Source organism: Botrytis cinerea, chromosome 16 (assembly GCF_000143535.2).
Source record: "Botrytis cinerea B05.10 chromosome 16, complete sequence".
NCBI classification, from domain to species: domain Eukaryota; kingdom Fungi; phylum Ascomycota; class Leotiomycetes; order Helotiales; family Sclerotiniaceae; genus Botrytis; species Botrytis cinerea.
The window spans coordinates 1,670,505-1,691,742 of NC_037325.1; the positions used below are offsets into that span (position 1 = coordinate 1,670,505).

A 21,238-nucleotide genomic window follows, 5' to 3' on the forward strand; every position below is an offset into this window, starting at 1 on the left:
ACTAAGCATCTTCTTTTTCTCTCCCAGCCACCATCACCGATGATCATTAACTACCAGTCTAGAATATATTCCAGATGATGACGAGATGGATGACGAACCGATGGTTGACGAGCTGAAACTTTGTTATGCTTTGGGGATTTTGGCGACTGTGGTGAGTACAATGAGTGAGTACTGAGTGAGTACACCGTACGTATGTATGACATGCAATGCGATGTGATGCGATAAGATCAATACAATAGTTACATCGTAGTACGATGCAATACGATACAATACAATATAGTATATGATGACAACGCAGTACAATAAAACACAATACAACACAACTTATTAAGCGCACTCTGGGTAGGATATTCTCATTAGATGTCATGATCGATCTCGAGCATGAGATGTGTTTTGCAGGGGAATGGCTTTGGTTTGTGAGGGATATGGGATATGGGATATGGGATATGGGATATGGTTGATTCTATATCGATGCTATTTTTCGGTTCAAGCATCTGTTTGTTTGTGTGTGTAGAGATTTGTAGGTGAGGATGTCACGGGGAACTTTTCAGCTTCATGTCATTCGGTACATGAATCCCTCAGAGGTACTTGGTATTCAGATCCATCTCAACTTACGCTTGTCTCTTCATGGCTTCACAGCTTCGCCTTTACTCTTGCAGCGCCGGTGAGTTCTTCCTCGTTGCTTAATCGCAATCCAGCAGCTGCTCAGTGATCAATCTATCTCAGTAATGTCGCTTCCCAATTGGCAACGACAACTCTTACGGAAGGAACGATCTCTTCTTCATCCGCCTCCATCCGGCCTGTGTACATCCACGTTCACGTTCACATTCACAAATGCTTTTCTCTTCCCAATTTCCATTCTTCTTCTATTCACCATTGCTATTAAGTCAATATCATCAAATCCATTTGGCTTCATCGCATTATTGCTTTTGCTTTGTCAATTCTAGCTATATCAAAGATACATTCTTCTTCTCGCATCATCATCATCTCAAAATTGTCATTTGAAGCATCATAAGCATTGTTCATCATGCATGTCAAATCTCTTGCTGTGGCGGCTTTCAGTCTTGTTGGTACAATCGCTGCCCAACGTCCGACGGGCAGTGGCATCTGCGATTACTATACGACCGCTCTGTTTAAGGACAATACTGCTTCCAACCAACAGAAACTATTAATCCGCGTCGTCAATAGGGCTCTTGTTGGCAATACCTGTTAGTCCCTCATTTGAAATTCTGCAGATGTGTTACTCATTTACTGGCAGATGATCGACCAACCTCTGGTGTTATGGTCAATGGCATCCTCAGAGAAGGATCGTATAATGGTATCAAAGTCAACTTGTTGCCATATTTCAACGGTGGCTTCGTCTCTACTAATGGAGGAAACAAACCACTATCTGTCAATTTTCTCGACGGTGGAGGAGCAAATAGTCTTCGGAATTACCAGCCGGCCAATTCTGATAAAAGCAATCAATAGTGAGCCTTTATGTTAACTGATACAAAATGATACTAATTCTAGCAGCTTTCTCTTGACTCATCTCTATCAGTACTTTGGTGTGCTACTTTCATGCTCAAAGCAAGGTGGCGCTGAGTTCCCAGGATATTCCGGTTCTGCATCTCAGTACAACATTCACAAGTATGCTAAGTTGAATACAATACTCCCACCTCTTAATCTCAAGTACTTGACCTCAACTAAGGCAAATTTCTGACAATACCGCATAGGTTCATGTATCTTTCTGATGCTGAAGTTGGTTACTTTATTGAGCAGGTTGCGTTGTCTGCTGCATCCTTTGGCGTTTCTAGCTCAGATCTCACGATCATTGATTCCTCACTCCGACAATCATTTGGGTCTCGTTGCCTGCCACCAATGACGATCATTCCCAGCCAAGGAAGTCAGTTACAATCAATTTGCACTGATGATTCATGTCCTCTAGCGCCAAATAATACTTGTGCTTCTTACGATCAAACAATCGCCATGCCTAAATCTGAAGCATGCTATGCCACATTTATGGCTTGCCTTCACGCCTCAAATTCATTTCGACTCAATTGTGAATTGAGCTACTACACCTGTAAGAGCAATCGTTTCCCATCGGTGAATCCCGATAGCACAATTTCAAAGACCCAATTATGTCGTTGTGAAGTCCCTGGGTTTAGTTCCGGCACTGGCTCAGTCCCTTTTTTCAGCCTCTGCCCATGTCCCACCTCTGGAACTGGATCCAGTTCTTTCTCTAAAATAACACCGGTTACTGTTTCGAGCATGGGAGTTGGAACTATTACTGGAGCAGCTAGGAGAGCTAGCACTACCAGTACAGCCCCCGGAGCTATCACCAATACAGGTACAATTACTAGAACTAGCACTAGTAATGGCACAGCTATCCAAACGGTCATCATTAACACAGTTATCAAGACTGGCAATATTAACACAGTTATCAGGACTGGCAATATTACGGGCACGTTTACTGGGAGCATAACTACCGGCGCATCTAATGGAAGCGGCAAAATCGCTAGCACAGTAACTAGAAGTAATGCTTTTGGCACAGGTATCAAAGGCGATAATATTCAGAGCACAATTACAGGAAGTGGAACTACCACGGGTATTAGAACGAACAACAGTACCCGCAGAGGTACTAGCACTCCAACCATGATCAATGGTGCAGATTCGCGTCTAAGTCTTGGATCTACAAATAATACTAATAGTACTGTGACTATCGCCAAACCAACCCAGGTCACAGCAGGTGCCACAACTATTGGTTTGAGCTTTGTAGCCATTGCTGGTGGTCTTGCTGCCTACTTCTTATAGGTTCATGCGTGCAAACAAAATTTGGAATCATGTAACTACACGACTATGGTCTCCGGTAACGAGTGGAGGCGGACCTCGCTCCCTTATATTAGCGTCAGTGGTGAATGGGGTTCCATACATCTTTGCAATTCTTAGTGTAGTGGTCGTTATCGGTTATTGTGTTTCCCCTTGATTGAAAGTTGTTGAGCATGGGCCAAGTTTTGAGAGAGCTCCTGTCTCAACACTGATTGAATCGGAACCACTCAACAACATGGAATTGGGCTCTTCAAGGTTTGCATATTGCTTCTTTCGGACTTGAGCATTCGGAACGAAGATGGAATAGAAGAAATAGACATGGAAGGGAATGAAATGGTATACATCTTTGGCTTGCTGGATCAGTTTGTACACAATCTGGTCTGTCGTTGTTCTTACCGTTTGTTCCAAAGTTAAAAGAAAGGATTAGGTTTACAAGATAATTTTATTATGATATTATTTCCTCTTGAAGACTTGAAGCTCGTATTTCTTCATTGTATTGCTCATAAGAACCATTGTCATAAGTGAGTAATAACACTTGCGGAGATGATAATATTGAATCCAGAAGAATCGATCGAGGGAATCTAGAAAGATTTATCCAAGATAATTAGATTGGTAATTGATACAATGCGATGGAGTTGATGACATTTAGATATCTAGTTAGCAAAACTGTTATACGACGAGAAGTCAGAGAATGACATAATGTATACAAAGACTTTCCTCGTTGGTGTACGGAATAGCTGTCATGAAAACAGTAATAGAAATGATCGGTTTTAAACCAAGTAATATACTCTCTCAGAAACAAGTCATTCTCCATTTTGACTTGAATCAAATCGAAACACTGAATTTTAAATGTTTCATGAAGGTTAATATCTGAGTGGGTTGAGATGAAAGACATTACCCCAGATTCTATGACTCGTTCACTTGAATTAGCGCAAGTTTTGTGAGGCTACCCGTGTCAGAACGCTTCACGTGATCTTGGTACATCTCCTCATCACTGTACTTTTCTTCAGCCACCTCAAACCTCACTCTTAGCTCATCAACCAAAGAAACTTCAATCGTGATATGCAAATCTCAATTATTCATACAGATAAATTTAATGCCCATACTATCTGGCGATGGAACGAAAGAACTCAGAAGCTGGCCCTCCGAACAATCCTTTAAAAATACCCGTTGCATCATTTCGTGTGTATTGCCATTCATTCCGTACACGCTTTCCTACTAAGAAATAACAGCTACGCATAACTCACCTCGAGTTTGGTTCTTGACCTCTGCTTTATCTCCATTATCCGTCCGATTAATCAGACTTCTTCTCAAGCATGGCGATTATGTAGCTGCTGGTCTACCGCCAAGTGAAATCGAGGATGATGAGCGATGTGTAGAGTTCAAGGAACTGATCAATGATTGCAATAGTAGCAAAAAGCAGTGTGAGGGGTGGAAAGACAGAATTCGAGGGATTCGGGTTGATGGAAGGTTATTAAAAAAAAATTCCGTACCGCGGATGAGTTTGTGCTGAATTATTGATAGGGCCAAATCTCAATGTTTAGCAGCCATTGCAGAGGCTATCAAAGTATTCGGTCGTATAGATATTTTGTTGTGCTCTTCATCAGAAGGTAATCACGGATGGGGTGTTCATTTTAATATCGTGCTGATATCCGTGTAGCTGTTGTTGGTACGGTAGAGGAACTTTCGACAAATCCAGCTACTCAAAGTCTGGTTCGTGATCAATTCGAAGCCATCTATTTCAGTCAGATCAATTTTATCAAATCCGCTTTACCCCATCTTCGCCAAAAACGCGATGGTCATATCCTCATTCTTACTGGAATTACTGGACACATAGGTACACCTGGAATGTCCATGTATTGTGCTGCGACATGGGCTTTGGAAGGATTTTGCGATGCCCTGACATATGAGATTGCTCCATTCAATATAAAATTGACCATCGTTCAACCGAATAAAGAGATTCCACTACTCACGAACAAGATTATGTTCGCTCCACAGTTACCACAATATGAAGCTCAAAATAATCCAGCTCCACAATTGAGGGAAGTCTTGACGCACGTGTTAAATTCACATCCAGATACTCGGATGGACCCACAGACTGGGAAAAGTACCATCGAGTCGAGATTTCCTAATTTACCTAGCGAATTGAGAGATAAGCTGGTCATGGAAACTGTTCATGCTTTGACGGCAATTGGAGGTCACGAAAATCCGCCAGCAAGACACATTGTAGGGTATGAAGGGATAGCATCGGTTAAAGAAAAGCTGAAGACAGTCAGCGAAGAGATGGAAGATTTTGTAGAAGTTAGTTGTGCGGTGGATATCTACACTAAGAGTGCCGTTAATCAGGCAGCGTTGGCTGAAATCAGATCTCAGCGTAAGCGTAGTGGCAGTCAGGATTCTAATGATGAAGAATCGACTCCAGTTTTATTTTAATGGGAACTTTGAAATCTTTTGGAATTCACTTTACTTCCTTCTAGAGACTGAGTGAATTGTAAGAAGAACGCCAGGCTGAAATTCAAGGCCGAGATTGGAAAGCTATATATATATATATGTATATATAGCTGAATTATATAGATACTCATTAGTATTTCTCTAAATTGAAAGTGAAACTCACAAGTCTTTGCTCAAAATATATCATCTCACTATAATAAGTTGATGTTCGCGTTGATAATAAATTAATAGATTAGTTATTACAATTCATGATAAATAGATTGATTTTTTTTTTTTTTTTTTTTTTTTTTTTTTTTGATGTTTTTGATTGGAAAGAAAAGTATTTACAGATTTTGAATTTTGAATTTTGAATTTTGAATTTTGAATTTTGAATTTTGAATTTTGAATTTTGAATTTTGAATTTTGAATTTTGAATTTTGAATTTTGAATTTTGAATTTTGAATTTTGAATTTTGAATTTTGAATTTTGAATACGCGGAAAAAACTTATTTCAAGGGATTGAATAAATGAATAAATGAATAAATGAATAAATGAATTTTAGTCAATTAGTTATATAAAATTTATTAGAGAGAGAGAGAGAGAGAGAGAGAGAGAGAGAGAGAGAGAGAGAGAGAGAGAGAGAGAAAGAGAGAGTTGATTGTCTTTTACACTTTTATACTTTTATACTTTGAATGTATCTGTTTATTTTATTGATTTTTGTGATTTCTTCCTTTTCTTCTTTTTCTTTTTTCTCTTTATTATCAAAGTATTAGATCTAAAGGATCAGGTTAGACTAGACTACTATTCTATTCTATTCCAGATAACAATGATAATGATATGAGAATCAATAATTGAATTGAATTATGAATCTTTTGTTTTATAGAGTATTACTCTTATTCTTGTTCTTGTTCTTATTCTTTGATGCGCTGCGGAATAATAAAGAGATTGAGATTGAGATTGAGATTGTAAGTACGGTGGAGATGGGGATGGAGATGGAGATGGAAATAAAGATTAAAATGAAGATAGAGATAGAGATGGAGATAAAGATGAAAATGAAGATAAAAATGAAGATGGAAATGAAGATAGAGATAGAGATGGAGATGAAGATAGAGATAGAAATAGAGATAGAAATAAAGATGGAGATGGAGATAAAGATAGAAATAAAAATGGAGATAAAGATAGAGATGGAGATGGAAATGGAGTATATAGTATATAGGAATCTAGCGGGATTCCTGATTCTTATGGGCTAGGAATTAAGGGTTAGGATGGGATGGGATGGGATTAGATGAGATAAATGAGATGAGATGAATTGACATAATGTATAATAATATAAATCGGAATAAGTCATTATATATACTGATTTCTTGTGAAAGTAGGATATCATAATCGAGTATATTATAAAATTATATGATTGTAGAATGATAGGATTATGAAATTGTAATCTTACATCTGTCTTTCTGTGTATTATTTTTAGCGACATCCTGGATTCATTAGGTTTCGCTAGAGGCCCGGATGAAGCGGAGATTGAGTGATTGTTCCTTGAGTATTTTTTGCTCGAGTTTGGACTTCTCTATGTGTGATGATGATGATGAGATTGTATACTCGGGGTGTGTGCACTCTTTTGGCCTAAAAATTCGAAACAATCTGAGTAGTTTGGAAAATATAAGATTCGTAATCCTCTATCTATCATGGATATTTTTTACGGATTTGAGGATCCTGAAATAAAGCAGTCACGGTCATCTGTTATTGTGTGAACGCAGTGAATGACTTCAATTCAATGGCTATTGTATTAAAGCCCTAAGCGAATGCGAAAGAGAATAGCTCTTTCTGGTTGACCTTATATGAGGTCTATTATCCTCTGTAGATAGCTAGCTCTTTAGATAGAATACAGTATAGACAATTAGGACCTAAAATATGTGGATACTACGTCTTTCGTATGCTTCTTGAATCAATAGTTATTGTATAATTGAGATGTGCACCTCTCGCATCCTATCACATTTTATCTATCCAGGAACAGGAAGAGAAAACAATTTCTCAAACGAGAAAATCATCTATCAACGGTTTATCTTTTTCCTTATTTTATCATTGTCATTTGCTTTTTCTTGTTTGTGAATTTCAATTCCTATATGATTCTGCTCTTCTTTCGAATATTCTATGATTATGAGAAGGATCGATGGGGAATATTGTTGTATTCTTTGTTGTAGGGGAATATAATGTGAGGGGAGTGGGATGAGGAGATGGGAATTTGAAAGGGTGGAGTATAAGGAGGGTGGAAATTGAAATGGAGAGGGGAAGAATGAGTGAGGACGAATAATGAATTGAACAGGAGGGAATGAGGAGAAGTAATTGAATTGCATATTGGTAGCGGACAGTCGAAAAGAGAAGAAAAATGAAGAAAAACATAGAATAATTAACATACTTCAAACGAAATAAAATAAAAAAGTATAAAAAGTTTCGTCCTCAAGAGGAAGTAAAAATCTTAATGTGTCGGCTATTGATTTGCGTACTTTCTTATTTTTCATTTTTTACTTGGTGATTCAAATCCAGATTGGGTGTGTTAAGCCATCTGATGGTTAAAGCCTAAAGCGAAAAAAACAACTAGGGAAATATATCATGAATATACATTTCTACATGTATTATGGGATTATTTGAATTGATGGTTAAGTGAAGCTACAGAGAGGAACATGTTATGGAGGTGAAGAAAGGAAGTTTGTCTTGTCATTCGTCATAATTATGAAGTGGGACTCGATTATTAAATCCGGCAAAACTCGAACTACCTCGAGGCTACCAATACGTCGAATATTAAAATAGGTTCTTGTTAACCCTACCCTGAGAAACGTTCTTGGTTGTGTTTCCTATATATCTATTTCTCAATCCCCATCAAGTTATCTTTGTGGTGTCTCCAGACGAATAGTAATAAGATTTATGGAAATCAAATTGAGTGCTTCAGTTTTGGCTCTTGATGTATCTCAAAGCACGCAATAGATCAAAACGTTACCTTCATACTCTATATCTCATCATCTTTTTATCATTTTCCATTGTTTGCCTGGGAATTTTGTAGCACTCAGATGTGTCGAGAAACAAATTTTCTAGATGTTCAAATAAACTGTAGTGCATACATGACTTTAACATGCCCTTCTATTCATACTGAACAATAATTTTAACCGAAGGGTTGGCGTCATGATCGGGTTGCAATGTTATTATTTCTGTCCAAGTTCCACTGTAATATGATGCCCAGTCTGAATTTGTTCTCCGAACTAGACTTTCATAAACTCACTCCATGTCCTGTTGATTGGGATTTCCTCCATGAAGTTCGGTGGACATAGGTTCGTGTCTTGCATAGATTTAGAATAGATTTAGACGGTATCGTAGAAGGCTAGTTCAGACCCGCCCCAACTTTTAATGGTACCTTTACCATTGTCACTCAGTCGCCTTCGTACTTTAGTCGTCAAAGACTGAGATAGTGTTCAGATGTAAAGCGATATGGGGAGATAGCACTCATCAAGATTGTTTACCAGAGCCAAGTTCTCCCGGAGCTTCTACAGAACATATCCGGAAATACGACACTTCACGCACAAAGCCAGAATCCAGCTCTATCTCTAGCACTCTTGATAATCTATCATCAGGAACTTGATGAAATTATCGCTACCTGGCCGATCAGTGCAATTCGATCAACCTCTTCAATCAGTGCGGATACTGTTGCATTGCAGCGAAAATCTGGGTTTTCGATATGGTGTATAAAGAGTGGTATTGGTGAAACGAGCGGAATATCACAGTTTCGATTGCATCTAAAGCTAAATGTCATAATTGCGAACGGTTGCAAGACTTTCAATTGCATGGTTAATCAGCGACAAAGTGATAGATGGAAGTCAAATGGATGTTTTGTTCAATCTAACAGAAGCTTCTGCATAGCAGACCGTAGAAAGAGTTTGTCCACTGTTTTGTGCAGAAAAACAACACAACGCTCAGAGGGTGGTAGATAATGGAAGGAAGTTCGGATCGGAATTCGGTAAGTCATGATAACGTGTCTCTATTCTATGATACTAAAACAGTCAGTAGGTTCGCTATACTAGAAGCACTTCAATACACATAGTATATGATTAGAAGTAGTCGTTAGATGTTCAATTTTTACAGTCTAGTAGAGACTATCTGAGCTTTAAGTAGATGTCGCTTTGCACACGTCCAACACTAAAAAGGCCGGGCATATATAACTCTACTGTGAATGGCTGGGTAAGCTTGGTAGGGCCTACTAGATTAAACGTTGAACAAGAAAGCATCAATACACAATACTACAACATAGTTTCATGTCCTCCAGGTACCAACCCAGATTCGTGCCGCCGCCCAACTATTTGATAGTGGTCAGCATTATTAGTGCAAGCTTCTCGGCAAGCTCTAGTGATAAGATCTCTATGTCTATACACTCGCGCAGACCGACGGGCCTGCGGCTTGCACTCCACGATGAAGGGGTACGTCCGCTAATCAAGCTCGATAATGACGTGCCTGCTAAGCGTCAGGCCGCGTGAAAACATGCTGCTGTTTCCTTCTTCAAAATGGTGCCGCGGATCATCCTCCCTAATATCGAAGTGAACCACGAAAAGTGTCTGGAAGTTACAGGCGGTCGCGGGGCCGCTACCCCCACGGCGTACCCTGCCCAGACACTACAAGACACTACAAGACACTACAAGACCATTTCTGGCACTAGCCTCAAGGACCAACTAATTGCCCGAGTTTGCAAGAGTATCGGGGCTTTTTCGTCACTCAAGGTGATCTACATTGTTTCTGGTCTTCCCAAAACAAGGAGTGACAAGATCATGCGACGCCTTGTCAGGAAGATTCTCGCTGGTGAGCAGACCTAAGTTGGCGACACGATCACGGTGTGTTTCAATGACCAACAATCTCTAACATCCACTAACTTTAAGCAACTCAGCTTGTTGGTCCTTCAATCGTTGCAAGAATTCCCGAAACTAGAAAGCAAGACCTTAATTGCTTTCTGTCTTCGTTCCAGAATATAGCATGCCGTTGCGCATATGCGGGCATACCGTCTATCGTCAGTAATTCAGTTAATATATTGTATATGAGAGCACTTGAGGATGCTTGAGATGAAAACAAGTGATTGTTTGATTCAATTTACGTCATTCCTCAATCCACAAATGTACAAGACGGCTAAGCCCTATGTGCATTAATGGACAACTTTTGAATTCATAAAATTATATAAAATCTGAGTAAGGTGTGCAGACAAATACTATAAATAAAGACTGGAGACTTCTTGTTATAACTCTATGCAATCTCCTACTTTTACCCAGCAATTCTAAACATCCTAAAATTAAAAATTCACCCTTTTCGCTCTTTAGAAGAGACCCGTAGTGTGTGCACATGACACGAGAAGTGAGACTTTCAAGATGTCAAAAACCGGTAGTGGCTGTAATTGAAGAACTTTAAGGCTAACCTTAGTGCATAATAATAGTAGCCTTGCAGCAAGGCTGATTGTCCCACGTCCCACGTGGACGGGAGGATCATCGGCATACAAAGATAATCTGTTGAGCGGAAGCTCCATGAAATTCAACCTTTACCAATATGAATTATGTCCACAACACGCTTGACCTTTCTATATCCCACATTGTTTCGAGGAATTCGAGCTAGCGAACCCATTGCTCCTAGAGTGCGAATACAATCCAGACGAACAAGCCGAACACAACGACCAAGACAATTTGGCACAACCCAAAACAGGAGGGATGTCTTTGTGCAAAGACATGGAAAAGCTGTAGAGCCTTTTCTGAAGGAGGGAGAAAATGAGAGCAATGTAAAGGTCTTTGTGCCAGAAAAGGAAGTCGAGGTTGAGGAAGAGGAAGAAGAGGGTCCCAATGATGCAAAAGTGGGAAAAGAGTCAGAGAAACCAAATAAAGCCAAAAACCATGAAGGGATAGCAGAAAAGGGTCCTTCCTCTGCAGCGCCACTATCAGAAGAGACGCAGGCTGCCTCAATAATAGCTGGTGATTCCGGAGCTACAGCGAGATCTAAAATCACTCAAGGTCCAGATCCCTTGACGCCCCGTCAACAAGCTGCTGCAAATACTGGTAAAATGGCGCCGCTGGAAACGGTATTACATATGCCGCCACCCGAGTCTGCAGAAGCCCAAAACTCATTAAAACCACCGCATCTTCAAACTCCACCATATGTTCATCATTTCGACACATATGCTTTGGTACAGCAGGTTCAGGAAGGGGGTTTTACAAAAGATCAGAGTATTACTTCTATGAAGGCAGTGAGGGAATTACTAGCCATTAACTTGGACGTTGCCAAAGATGGTCTGGTTAGCAAGAGCGATGTAGAAAATGTTAGTAATATTCACTGCCAGACTCTACTCTGGTATAATTGCTAACAGTCAGTCCCATAGGAAATCTACCTCTTTCGTGCGGCTTGTTCCGAGTTGAAATCCGAAATACAAAACAACCGCAAGGCGAGCGAAGAGAAAATGCGCAGGGAACGGACATTACTACAACACGAAGTCGATATTCTCAATCAAAAGCTCACTCAAGAGTTGCTCACACTCAAAGATGATCTAAAAGGAATGTTCGACGATCGCAAAATGACTGTGCGACAGGAACAGCGAACAATGGAAACTGGGGTATGTAGTTCACGTAATATCTCTTTATACTCTCTAACAGCGATATAGATCCAAGAACTAAACTACAAAATAACCGTCATGCTCAATAGTGACGCCAAATCAGAGATAGAAGGTCTCCGATGGGTACTCACTCGAAGATCAGTCATGGGAATATTGTTCATGGCATTCATGGTGTTGACAAGCTTGAGATATGCAAGTTATAAAGCACATGAGCATGAGGAGAGAAGGAAAAAGGAAGCAGAAATGCATGCGAAACATGATGAACACATTCAGGATTTACCTTCGCAAGGAGCAGCGGAGATTTTAGCTGCCAATTAACGAGCTTTGGTTGAATTGAGCGAAATACGAGATACCTCATAGACGTTGATGCGCTTTTTTTAGAATTGATGAATACTATATAACACATACCATTTCCTCATTCTACTGCATGGCCGCGATCAAAATAATACAACATTGGACAGTCTCCAGATATTGAACCTGAAAACAAAAGGATTAAAAAAAAAGGTAATGTGTCCAAGTCAAGTCATCTCATCATAGAATGAAGTGTGTACTTACAAATCGAGGTACTCCCTCGCATTTCGTATTTTAGTGAGCCTAATCATGTGCGAAATCAGATAAATCGTAGTCAGTGTTGACAAAGTTGGAATTCGTTTCAGTGGTATAGAACTTTTCAGCTCGACGGTTGTTTTTACCAGCAGTCACAGACTGCTGAAAGTAGACATGTTTGTTTTTGGTTGCGTAGAGCACATTGTTATGCACTGTAGTTGGATAGTTGGTTGGTGAACTTGGAATACTCGAATCACATATTCGAATATGTGTGAAGCCGGCTTGTGCTGGTGTTGGTATTGATGTGGTTAAATGCGGTAGCTATTGCTACACGCAGGTTGTGGATGGTTGTTGGAAATGACCCACCCATACACTGATGGGCCAATTGAGGCGAATTTTGCTGCGAATTTGTTAGCTGAGATTTCGAGGTCGATGGCTGAGAAGTGGTGATGAGACGACTGGACTATGAGGACGTGATTCTTTGATGGGAGGTAGACAACTTTTGGAGATATAAAGGAAAATAGCTAAGCGGTGAGAGTGAGGTGAATGGAAGGTGAAGATAAAGATGAAGCGAGGGTGTGTCCTTTTTTGGAGTTTCACTCTTCACATTCTCTTCGAGCGAATTTTAGCTTCAAGCTCAGGTATATTGCTACCACTCGCGGAGACTTGTTTATCGAAGGCAGAACACAATGATTACAAAAATTCTTGCTGTGTTATTTGAGCTCGAATATGCGATGTTATGGCTACCATGACTGATCCCCATTGCGATTCGATGTTATTTCTTGCATTTCATCATAATTACACTATAGATAATCCCCCCCAATCGCTCAGTGCTCGCGTTTCTCCTTTAGACTACTTCTCATCACTGGATTCCACCACCTTCTTCGAATTCCCAGCACCAGAATCATTAATATTCAACATCTTGCAATCGCTTGTCAAATGTAAAATGGTATTCTTCGCCTAAGATTCTTATTAATTATGACATCTCTTCATGCATTACTCTCATCCGCGTGCTGCTCTGCGTAGTAATCTCTTCATGGCATAGGATTTAGCCACAAGCTTTATATGGTGGAATTTATCTAAGCAGTGGGGTCAGCATGACTCTAAGATCAGTACTCCTTGATTAAGCTCAAGTTTCTCCTGGGAAAATGAAATGGTAAAGGAATCACATACGCGAGAATCGTCATATAGATTGAGGAACTTCCCGGTCTGAGTAGCTTCTAACATAAATACTGCTGCAATCGCATGAAGTACTATATCGCCACTCTGGGCCTCTTCTAGGAGACATAGTCTTATCTTCTAGTTCGACTTGAATCGCGGAAACGGTGCTCGAGTGGGTCAAAGGCTGAAGTGGATGTTCTCCAAGTCCCTGAGCTCGGCTCTGCCCGTCGAGGATATTGCAATGGACCATCTTCAAAGTGAGTCGGATTCGGGAGCGGATAGGAGATGATTCTAGCGGCAGAAGTTGGTATATAGGACCAGCGTGGTGTCTGAGACTTGGTCGATTCTATGGTAATTTCTCGATACGACGTTGTTGAATTCTGATACACTGGCCTCGATTCTGAAGGACGATATGCAGGTCCTGGTGGATGTGTAGGTAGATATTGACGGGATTCTGAAGTCTCGGCATTCCGATGATGGGTAGTGTTTCTATTGTTTTGGTAGGGAGAAGGGCTTCTAGAGTATCGGTCTCTTGGGCGTTCTTTACCGTCGTGAGATTGGGTAACTGGCTTTTGATTGTGGTCTGTTTTATTCTTTAAGATACCCTTTAGAGTTATCGGCTTCTTGGTCCGATCAGTGTGGTAATTCTTGGGCGCTGGTGGCGTTTGATTATTAGTTGAAGAGCGACGCTGAGGTTCATTTGAATATTCTGGGGTTCTCGATGCAGCTCTGGGTCTGTTGTAAAACTGGTACTCGTTGATGACATTTTGTCCCATCGCTTCTTGTCGTGTTTCATGTCTGGGGTTTCGATCATCATGATACCTAAATCCGCGATTTCCTTCAGAAGATTGATATGTTTCTGATCCCTGATTCCGACTTCGGGGTCTTCCTCCAATGGATAACTCTTCTAGTTTTAATGCCGTAACATCTGAATCTGCTCTCACTTCAAGGCTATACGATCGGCGCCGGGTAACTATACGGGCAACCGGAGTACTGATGACATCCCCAGGAAATCGTTTAATTAGCTCACGCTCCAACCATTCTGTCTCTGACGCATCTGCGATGTCGTAATTATCCAAGATGTTCTTGATTGCGGGGACTGAATCACACCAATTTGCTGCAGGTCCATCCAATAAAACATCTATCGCCCATAGGTAAACTTTAATTGGAATAGTACCACAGTTACTAGAAGCGATGTCAAGCTTGACTCTCTGGAGCCATCTTGAAGCTGATTGGTTTTCGCCATGAAACTTTCCTGCCTGTTCAAATTTAGGCAGGCGATATGAGAAGCTCATAGCTGAAGGGTATGTGCTGAACTTTGTATGGACTGTGAGAAGTAGTCCTCAATAGTCAATCGGTTTGACCAGGAAAATTTAAAATTACTGGACTACTTTTGAGCATATAAGGTTGATGTACAAAACCCTTGGCGGCTGTTTAATGCGACTGTGACACGAAAAGTTATATCACCAGCAATTTTCTTTGATCTTGAGCCTCATGAAAAAGCCTCGCCGAGTAGAGGGGACTCCTTTTATTGATTTGGGTTACCATAAACGTGCCAAGAATTCGAACGCACTCGTATTAGCGCTTTTCGAAGAAAGATAAAGCCTTGTTTATTTTCGATTAGCCAATCGGTTAATCTGAGGTGCTAAAATGGTTAATTGAAAGCACCAACGTCGCAATCGACTTTTTCTCTTCGCGTTATTATTTTTGCGTGGTCCCTACTTTTAGACGCTCAAACTTGAGAAAGAGCTAATGAATGTTAATTTTCGGTGCCAATACTACCATATTGTTAACTAATGGAATCTTGCCATGTAGCCATCCGAATGGGTGCAATGTCTTCATCCCAATCACGCCACTGAGCGATGAACCCTAAATGATAGGTAACCGATTTCAATTGCTTCAATTGGTCCTTGAGCATTAGCGAGTGTGACCCAAGGAAGCGCTCACGATGCAAGCCAGAAAGGGCCAACCAAAGTGGACATGCGGGCTGACTGCATGGAGCATGAAAACCGATACATGAGAAAGATAACATCGGTGAAACGGTCACTTGATTCAAGTAGTTTCAAAGGCAGCCCCGTGTTTCCGGGTACTATGCGAAAGCTAAAGGTAGGTATATAAGGATATAGAAGCAACGACGAAGAGGTAAGAGCTGAAAATGGAAATAATCACGTGATTACGGGGAAATCTGAGCCACGACACTAGGCTTGATGCAGTACTTTGTATTCCAAACAAGCAAACACAGAATGCGGCTGACGTACATTCTCGTATTGAGAATTTGGATCTCAGGATTCGAAACTTCAAATACATTATTCTATGTGTTTGTTGGTGGTCGAGATCAATTAGAAAAAAATCGCCTCTGCTGACGCTAACCCGTGCAATACAAGTAGACTTGTATGCCAATTGGATGTTGACTTTGATCTTGTCTTATCTTGGAGCTTATAAAAAGGTGACGACTTTGGAATCAATTGTGCCGGATCAAATACATGAGCTTTAAAATGGCCGATGAATCCCAAGATGCATCCTTCACATCATTTTGGCAACGATCTGTTGATAAGATCTCGTCTCAGAAGGTCAAATTTATGCCAAATATCACGAGGCTTAAGAATTGTGAGTTGATCTAACAATACCTTCATCTTACAAGCTCTCTTCTCCCTCTTATATGTCTACCTTGAAACCTTAAGCTGCTCGTTTCACTTGGGAAATTGCGCGCTTAACACAGCTACTCATCTAACATGAGCTATTCAAAAATAACTACCTCATCACTATTGTTTCTACAAAACTGATTGAGAATGACAGCCAAGGACGAGGATAGCGAAACAAAATCTGGTACAGCTCAAAAACAACATAGACGAGCCCAAGTCCGACGAGCTCAAATGTTAATTTGCCCCTAGTTTGCTTGGTTTTCAGTTCCATTGCTAATTTCTTTCCTAGAGAACATCGACAGCGAAAAGAAAACTACGTCAAGCATCTTGAGGAAGACGTCATACGTCTTCGTGGGATGATTACTTCAACAGAAAATGAAAGTTCGGCCCTGATGAATGAAAACAGAGCAATAGAATCGATTTTATCGGCTTCAGGCATTAAACCTCTTTCGAGTCTGCACTCGCGAGATCGAGGCTCACCTCCAAACAAACCGATCAATATGCTTTCTCCACAAGAATATGTCTCGCCCGGTGACCTTACCACCTCCAATTCGACCCAAGGAACGAAATCTACCATTAGAACTGTTGACTACGAGTCAGAAAATGATAGACTTTCCAGCTATATCAGTGATATGCTTATTACTCAGGACAGTGATCCACTCACTAATTACTTCTCCGACCTTCATGATGTACCATATTTGAGTACCACACACGGCTCTCATATTAATATCCAGTTCGATGAGTTCCTAAATGCATCTTGCCTTCAACTTAGCGAGTCTTCTGACAGTTCTACTAAGAAACATGGGGCAACTGATCTTTCTAAACCTTTACCACCACTTCCCGGTCAAGTGTCTGTACCTGAAAACGCAGTACTGAAACCATCACCTGACCTATCGCTTATAGCGATTAATTTCATTCTTGCGTAAGTCACTCTCTCTCTTTTGATCGAAATTTTCATGTATTAATTTCATGTTTACAGTCTCGAACACCCCTGTCGTACCCACTTTCACCATATTCCAGATATTCCTCTCCCTTTTGACCCCACCGGGAACCCGTCCGGTCACGAGCTCATGGCCTCCACACATATCTTTGCTCAAGCACCAGCTGAAGCTTTTAATGAATCTACTTCCGAAGTCTCGTGGTTCTCTTCTTCCATTACGTTGGCTCAGCTATATGCCATGTCGCGGTCACTACCTGTTTCGGACTTTGAAATCACTCCTGTTCAGGCATGGTTTATGATGGCCGAAAAATATCGTAATGATCTTGAGAAAGTAGTTGGACAGAGAAATATGAATAGTTTGAAGAGAGGGCTGGGTGATCTATCGCGCTGTTATCAATTCGGGGCTGTGATGGATGTTGAAAGCTTCTGGGAGGTAGTGGATGACGTTATGACACAAAATGAGAGTTGATGACAAGAGCGGGATCCTAAGTCAATGCTTGTATTTCATTAGAACAATTGATGGAAGTTTTCCCCCAAACACTTATTTTCCGATCTGTTATGGGTATACAGCAAACAATTATGTACGAGGGGAAAGGAGCTTGACGTGGAAGTTAAAACGAGGGTACTCTTTGGACGGGACCGGTCAGACTGTGAAGGGCTTGGAAGACTTGAATCTGTGACTTAGGATCGTTTTACTGTGATGCGGATTTTTTTTAGAGATTTCCGGATTCCTTCGGAGCAGGCTAATCGCAATCCATCTGAGCAAGAATATAAACCAGTTCAAATTTGTCATGTTCATTTGAGATTCCAATTTTAGAACTGAAACCAAGATACTCGCATTCAGATGCAACTATTTTCGAAACCGACTGCACTAATTTTAATCAAATAACAGCTGCAAGCATTTTGCAAAAAGTCACAATGTACAATTTTCCTCATTCTTTATTCCGAAAACATTGCCACTCGCCTGTTCCTAGCGAATCACACTAAGCCGCCCCTTTCATTCTTTATCTCCATGTCTCACTTGCACCCATCGAGCCACATTCTTCTATTCCTCAAAAAGGGCTTCCATTCCCGAATTCTTGCCTCCAATTATCTGATCAGGAAAGGAATCGACATCTTCATTCCCAACCCACCTTCCACATTTTCCATCTCGATCATCATTCTCCACCATGGATAATAATCACGGTACTAATCGGCCTGGTACCGAAAACCACGATATACTGACAGGTCACGTATTGAAGCCCAGTAAATTCCTCAGCGCGTTGAGAGTTTTACAACTTCTTCTCGCGCTTGCGATATTGGGGTTGGCGGGTTTCGTGGTGACATTTATTGGGTATTCCGGGGCGATTTTGGATCTTTTCGTCGTATGTTCCTCTTTCATCTATCTGTTCCCCGCCCTCTCTTCTTCTGTTGTAAAATTTCTAACAAATGTTCCCGATACAGGCCAGCGCAACAATTCTCATAATCTTCTATATTCTTGTTTCCACCCACCGTTTCACGGTCATCTACAACTATTGGGCCATCGCCTGCCTTGATATATTCCTCGTCATCTTCTGGCTCGCGGCCTGGATTACTTCCGCCGTGCAAGTACGTCGTTATCGTGGCCGATTTAATTACTATGGATGCGGATATTACTTTTGCAGACGCGATCTGTTGGAATTGGAAGAGCGAGATGATCTGAGTGATGCTTTGGAGAAGAGAGCTAGTACTAGCTATTCTACTTTTAGAGGGGTGTATATTGCGGCTGCGGTGTTAGCTGCTATTGAATTGTGAGATTGCTTCTTTCACGTTTCTCCATATCATTACCATTTTCCCTTCATCCGTGCGAGAAGTTTCATCAGAATAGAGGGTGGAATTAAAGGGCCATAGCTAACACTAGCCCAGCGTCCTCTTCATCGTCACCTTCGCCGTTACCATGGGTAAAATCCTCTCTCATCACGACGAAGGCCATCACAGCAATGCCTTCCCCAGCAAAAAACATACAGCAATGGAAATGCAAACGCCGGGGCAAACAGGTCATGTAGGACAAGCAGGTCCTATGCAAACTGGTGCTGCAGGTCCAAATCCTGCAAACCCTGTTGCTCACCAGGGCGTGAATGAACCGGAATATTCAGGAAACGCTGCTCAGAGAGTTTGAGTGCATAGGGATGAGGGAATATGTGACATACGTCGACTGAATAATTTGGTAGAAAAGTGCTGTTTCGTTAGGTCTTTTGTTCTGTTTGCTGGAAATTAGTCTTCTGGGCCGCGCAATCCAAATCCAAGCATTGTCGTCTTTTTTCGATTTTTGGAGACAAGCTGTATATGATCAACATAGTGAAATGATAATTTGTAAAATTTCCCGTCCATCATGAATTCTGAGTATGTTTCCAATTTTGCTCCTTGAACCTAATTCTCGAGGTGAAAGTAGAGGATTAAAGCTGGTTATCGGGATACAGCGCATTCTTGTTTGAGCCATTGAAGATCTTGCGACCATCATCTCTTGTTTTTCATTGACCTCGGCATAATGAAGCGTACGTAGGAATATGGATTTCGATCAAATGATGTAAAAAGGAGCGATTCGGGAGGATATTTTTGGTGTTCGGTGTAGATTTGTCCGTCATCTTGTTCAATGCCGCGAAAGATTGATTGAAAAAGAGAATAAAATATGACATTGCTATGGACAAAACGATTTCCGGAGGTTGATTCGCCGCTATGATTTTATTTTTTTGTCAACCAATGTGAGGAATTGTTTTTTATTCTTTGGGTAGATATAAAAGGGCGAATGATTCATTCATATAATCTTTGGGCAAAAAGGTCGATCCATGACTGCAGATAGATGATGATAACGACTGATGAAGATAGTTTCATCAGCATGTACCGAGAAAATTTCCTGTATTTGCACAGAAGTAAGTTTAATGACGTATCTTGACGAACCGAAACACCATTTCATAGTCGAGCAGTGCCTCACCTAGCGTTCAATACAATGAGAGAACCTTTCCTCGTATAATCCGAATTTGACAAAATAAGCACCCTTGGGCATTATAAAGTCCACATCATACTATTGACAACATTCCATCGTCGCTGTGAACGATATTAGTTGAGCACCCGCCAGCAACGAAGGGTGTGTTGCTCGTTCCGAAGTTGATTTTTTAGCCGAAAGGATAGTGCCTAGCATCTTTTTATCAGTTTCATAAGGAAATGATTCCGTGAATCTCGATAAAGAGATATTTTCTTCTATTATCGCAAGGGGAAAAATCAGAAATTTTAGAAATGGCTGCTGTGGCTGCTTTCTTGAAAACAAGAATAGATGTGATTGTAGTCATGTTATTAGTGTGGGAAAGTGTTGACGAATCCCTAAGTATCATAATCGGCACAGTACAGGAGATTGACAGCTGCTTCTTGAGTATGTCCCGCTGATTATCTATCTCACTACTCAACATAGATCCAATAACGTTACTGTCAACAACCATAGCCCAATTCAATCTAACCAGGTAAAATTGTTTCAAGCTATGACAATGAATTTGATAGTGCTTGGAAATGAAATGCAAAATCTCGTAGTCGATAATCGGATGTTTTGGATCTCCAGTCACCGAAAATAAATCTTCAAGTGACTACAAGATCCAAAAGATCGTCATTGTCCAAAGATTTCCTTATGTCGTGATCCTGTATTTGTCAAAGCTCTTGGGACTCTTACTATCATTCTTCCGGAAGGACTAAAATTGAGCCCATGACCGACGAAACAAGTAATGACTTGAAGACATAATGGCTGCATAACCCTCAATTATCTCCTCTTTTGCGAAGAAGGCCGCCACAAAAACACTTCCTTCCAGCAACTCGAGAGTACAACACTGAGAATAACTTTCACCTTCGCGCTTTACGTCCATAGAATCTCAGAAGCCTTATCACTACGATCAAAAACTTCGTTGAATCAAGGTGTGTGATATCAAACAGCCGTTTCTGCGACACTAGTCAGACTGCAAGACAAACCAGATCTTCGAGAACTCAAGATCTCTCCATGAGTTCTAACAATAAGTAAACTTCTGCAAATCAAGCCATCAAAACGACAGCTCCAACTACAGTCGCCCGGCAACCTCCATGTAGAGTT

General features: G+C 40.8%; 7 protein-coding genes across 10 annotated transcripts; 6 read left to right on the top strand and 1 right to left on the bottom strand.

Annotated features, from left to right (window-relative positions):
• The first annotated feature begins 744 nt into the window (after positions 1-744).
• BCIN_16g04550 (hypothetical protein) lies at positions 745-3,215 on the top strand. The gene is made up of 4 exons (XM_024698177.1): positions 745-1,208; positions 1,259-1,469; positions 1,516-1,629; positions 1,716-3,215. Exons 1-4 carry the CDS (start codon positions 1,028-1,030, stop codon positions 2,791-2,793), a joined length of 1,584 nt encoding a protein of 527 aa, XP_024553994.1. The 5' UTR covers positions 745-1,027; the 3' UTR covers positions 2,794-3,215.
• Positions 3,216-3,785: 570 nt separating this feature from the next.
• On the top strand, positions 3,786-5,423 carry BCIN_16g04560 (hypothetical protein). Its single transcript, XM_024698178.1, has 4 exons — positions 3,786-3,990; positions 4,041-4,278; positions 4,333-4,418; positions 4,469-5,423. Exons 1-4 carry the CDS (start codon positions 3,924-3,926, stop codon positions 5,239-5,241), a joined length of 1,164 nt encoding a protein of 387 aa, XP_024553995.1. The 5' UTR covers positions 3,786-3,923; the 3' UTR covers positions 5,242-5,423.
• Positions 5,424-9,694: 4,271 nt separating this feature from the next.
• On the top strand, positions 9,695-10,379 carry BCIN_16g04570 (hypothetical protein). The gene has a single exon (XM_001549108.2). The coding sequence runs from the start codon at positions 9,788-9,790 to the stop codon at positions 10,091-10,093; it is 306 nt and encodes a 101-aa protein (XP_001549158.1). The 5' UTR covers positions 9,695-9,787; the 3' UTR covers positions 10,094-10,379.
• Positions 10,380-10,587: 208 nt separating this feature from the next.
• Positions 10,588-12,272, top strand: BCIN_16g04580 (hypothetical protein). The gene is made up of 3 exons (XM_001549107.2): positions 10,588-11,571; positions 11,632-11,862; positions 11,911-12,272. The coding sequence occupies exons 1-3, from the start codon at positions 10,819-10,821 to the stop codon at positions 12,178-12,180; spliced, it is 1,254 nt and encodes a 417-aa protein (XP_001549157.1). The 5' UTR covers positions 10,588-10,818; the 3' UTR covers positions 12,181-12,272.
• An 876-nt stretch (positions 12,273-13,148) lies between these two features.
• On the bottom strand, positions 13,149-14,934 carry BCIN_16g04590 (hypothetical protein). The gene is made up of 2 exons (XM_024698179.1): positions 13,582-14,934; positions 13,149-13,487 (listed from the first exon to the last, which is right to left on the bottom strand). Exon 1 carries the CDS (start codon positions 14,862-14,864, stop codon positions 13,701-13,703), a length of 1,164 nt encoding a protein of 387 aa, XP_024553996.1. The 5' UTR covers positions 14,865-14,934; the 3' UTR covers positions 13,149-13,487; positions 13,582-13,700.
• A 719-nt stretch (positions 14,935-15,653) lies between these two features.
• Positions 15,654-17,943, top strand: BCIN_16g04600 (hypothetical protein). The gene is made up of 4 exons (XM_024698180.1): positions 15,654-16,176; positions 16,366-16,444; positions 16,501-17,133; positions 17,191-17,943. Exons 1-4 carry the CDS (start codon positions 16,053-16,055, stop codon positions 17,618-17,620), a joined length of 1,266 nt encoding a protein of 421 aa, XP_024553997.1. The 5' UTR covers positions 15,654-16,052; the 3' UTR covers positions 17,621-17,943.
• A 66-nt stretch (positions 17,944-18,009) lies between these two features.
• On the top strand, positions 18,010-19,690 carry BCIN_16g04610 (hypothetical protein). 4 transcript variants are annotated; one of them, XM_001549103.2, is made up of 3 exons: positions 18,010-18,515; positions 18,595-18,920; positions 19,036-19,690. In XM_001549103.2, the coding sequence occupies exons 1-3, from the start codon at positions 18,321-18,323 to the stop codon at positions 19,286-19,288; spliced, it is 774 nt and encodes a 257-aa protein (XP_001549153.1). In that variant the 5' UTR covers positions 18,010-18,320; the 3' UTR covers positions 19,289-19,690. The 4 variants fall into 4 exon arrangements, with proteins under 4 accessions (XP_001549153.1, XP_024554000.1, XP_024553999.1 ...); XM_024698181.1 differs by having other exon boundaries at positions 18,010-18,920; XM_024698182.1 differs by having other exon boundaries at positions 18,595-19,690.
• Positions 19,691-21,238: the final 1,548 nt, after the last annotated feature.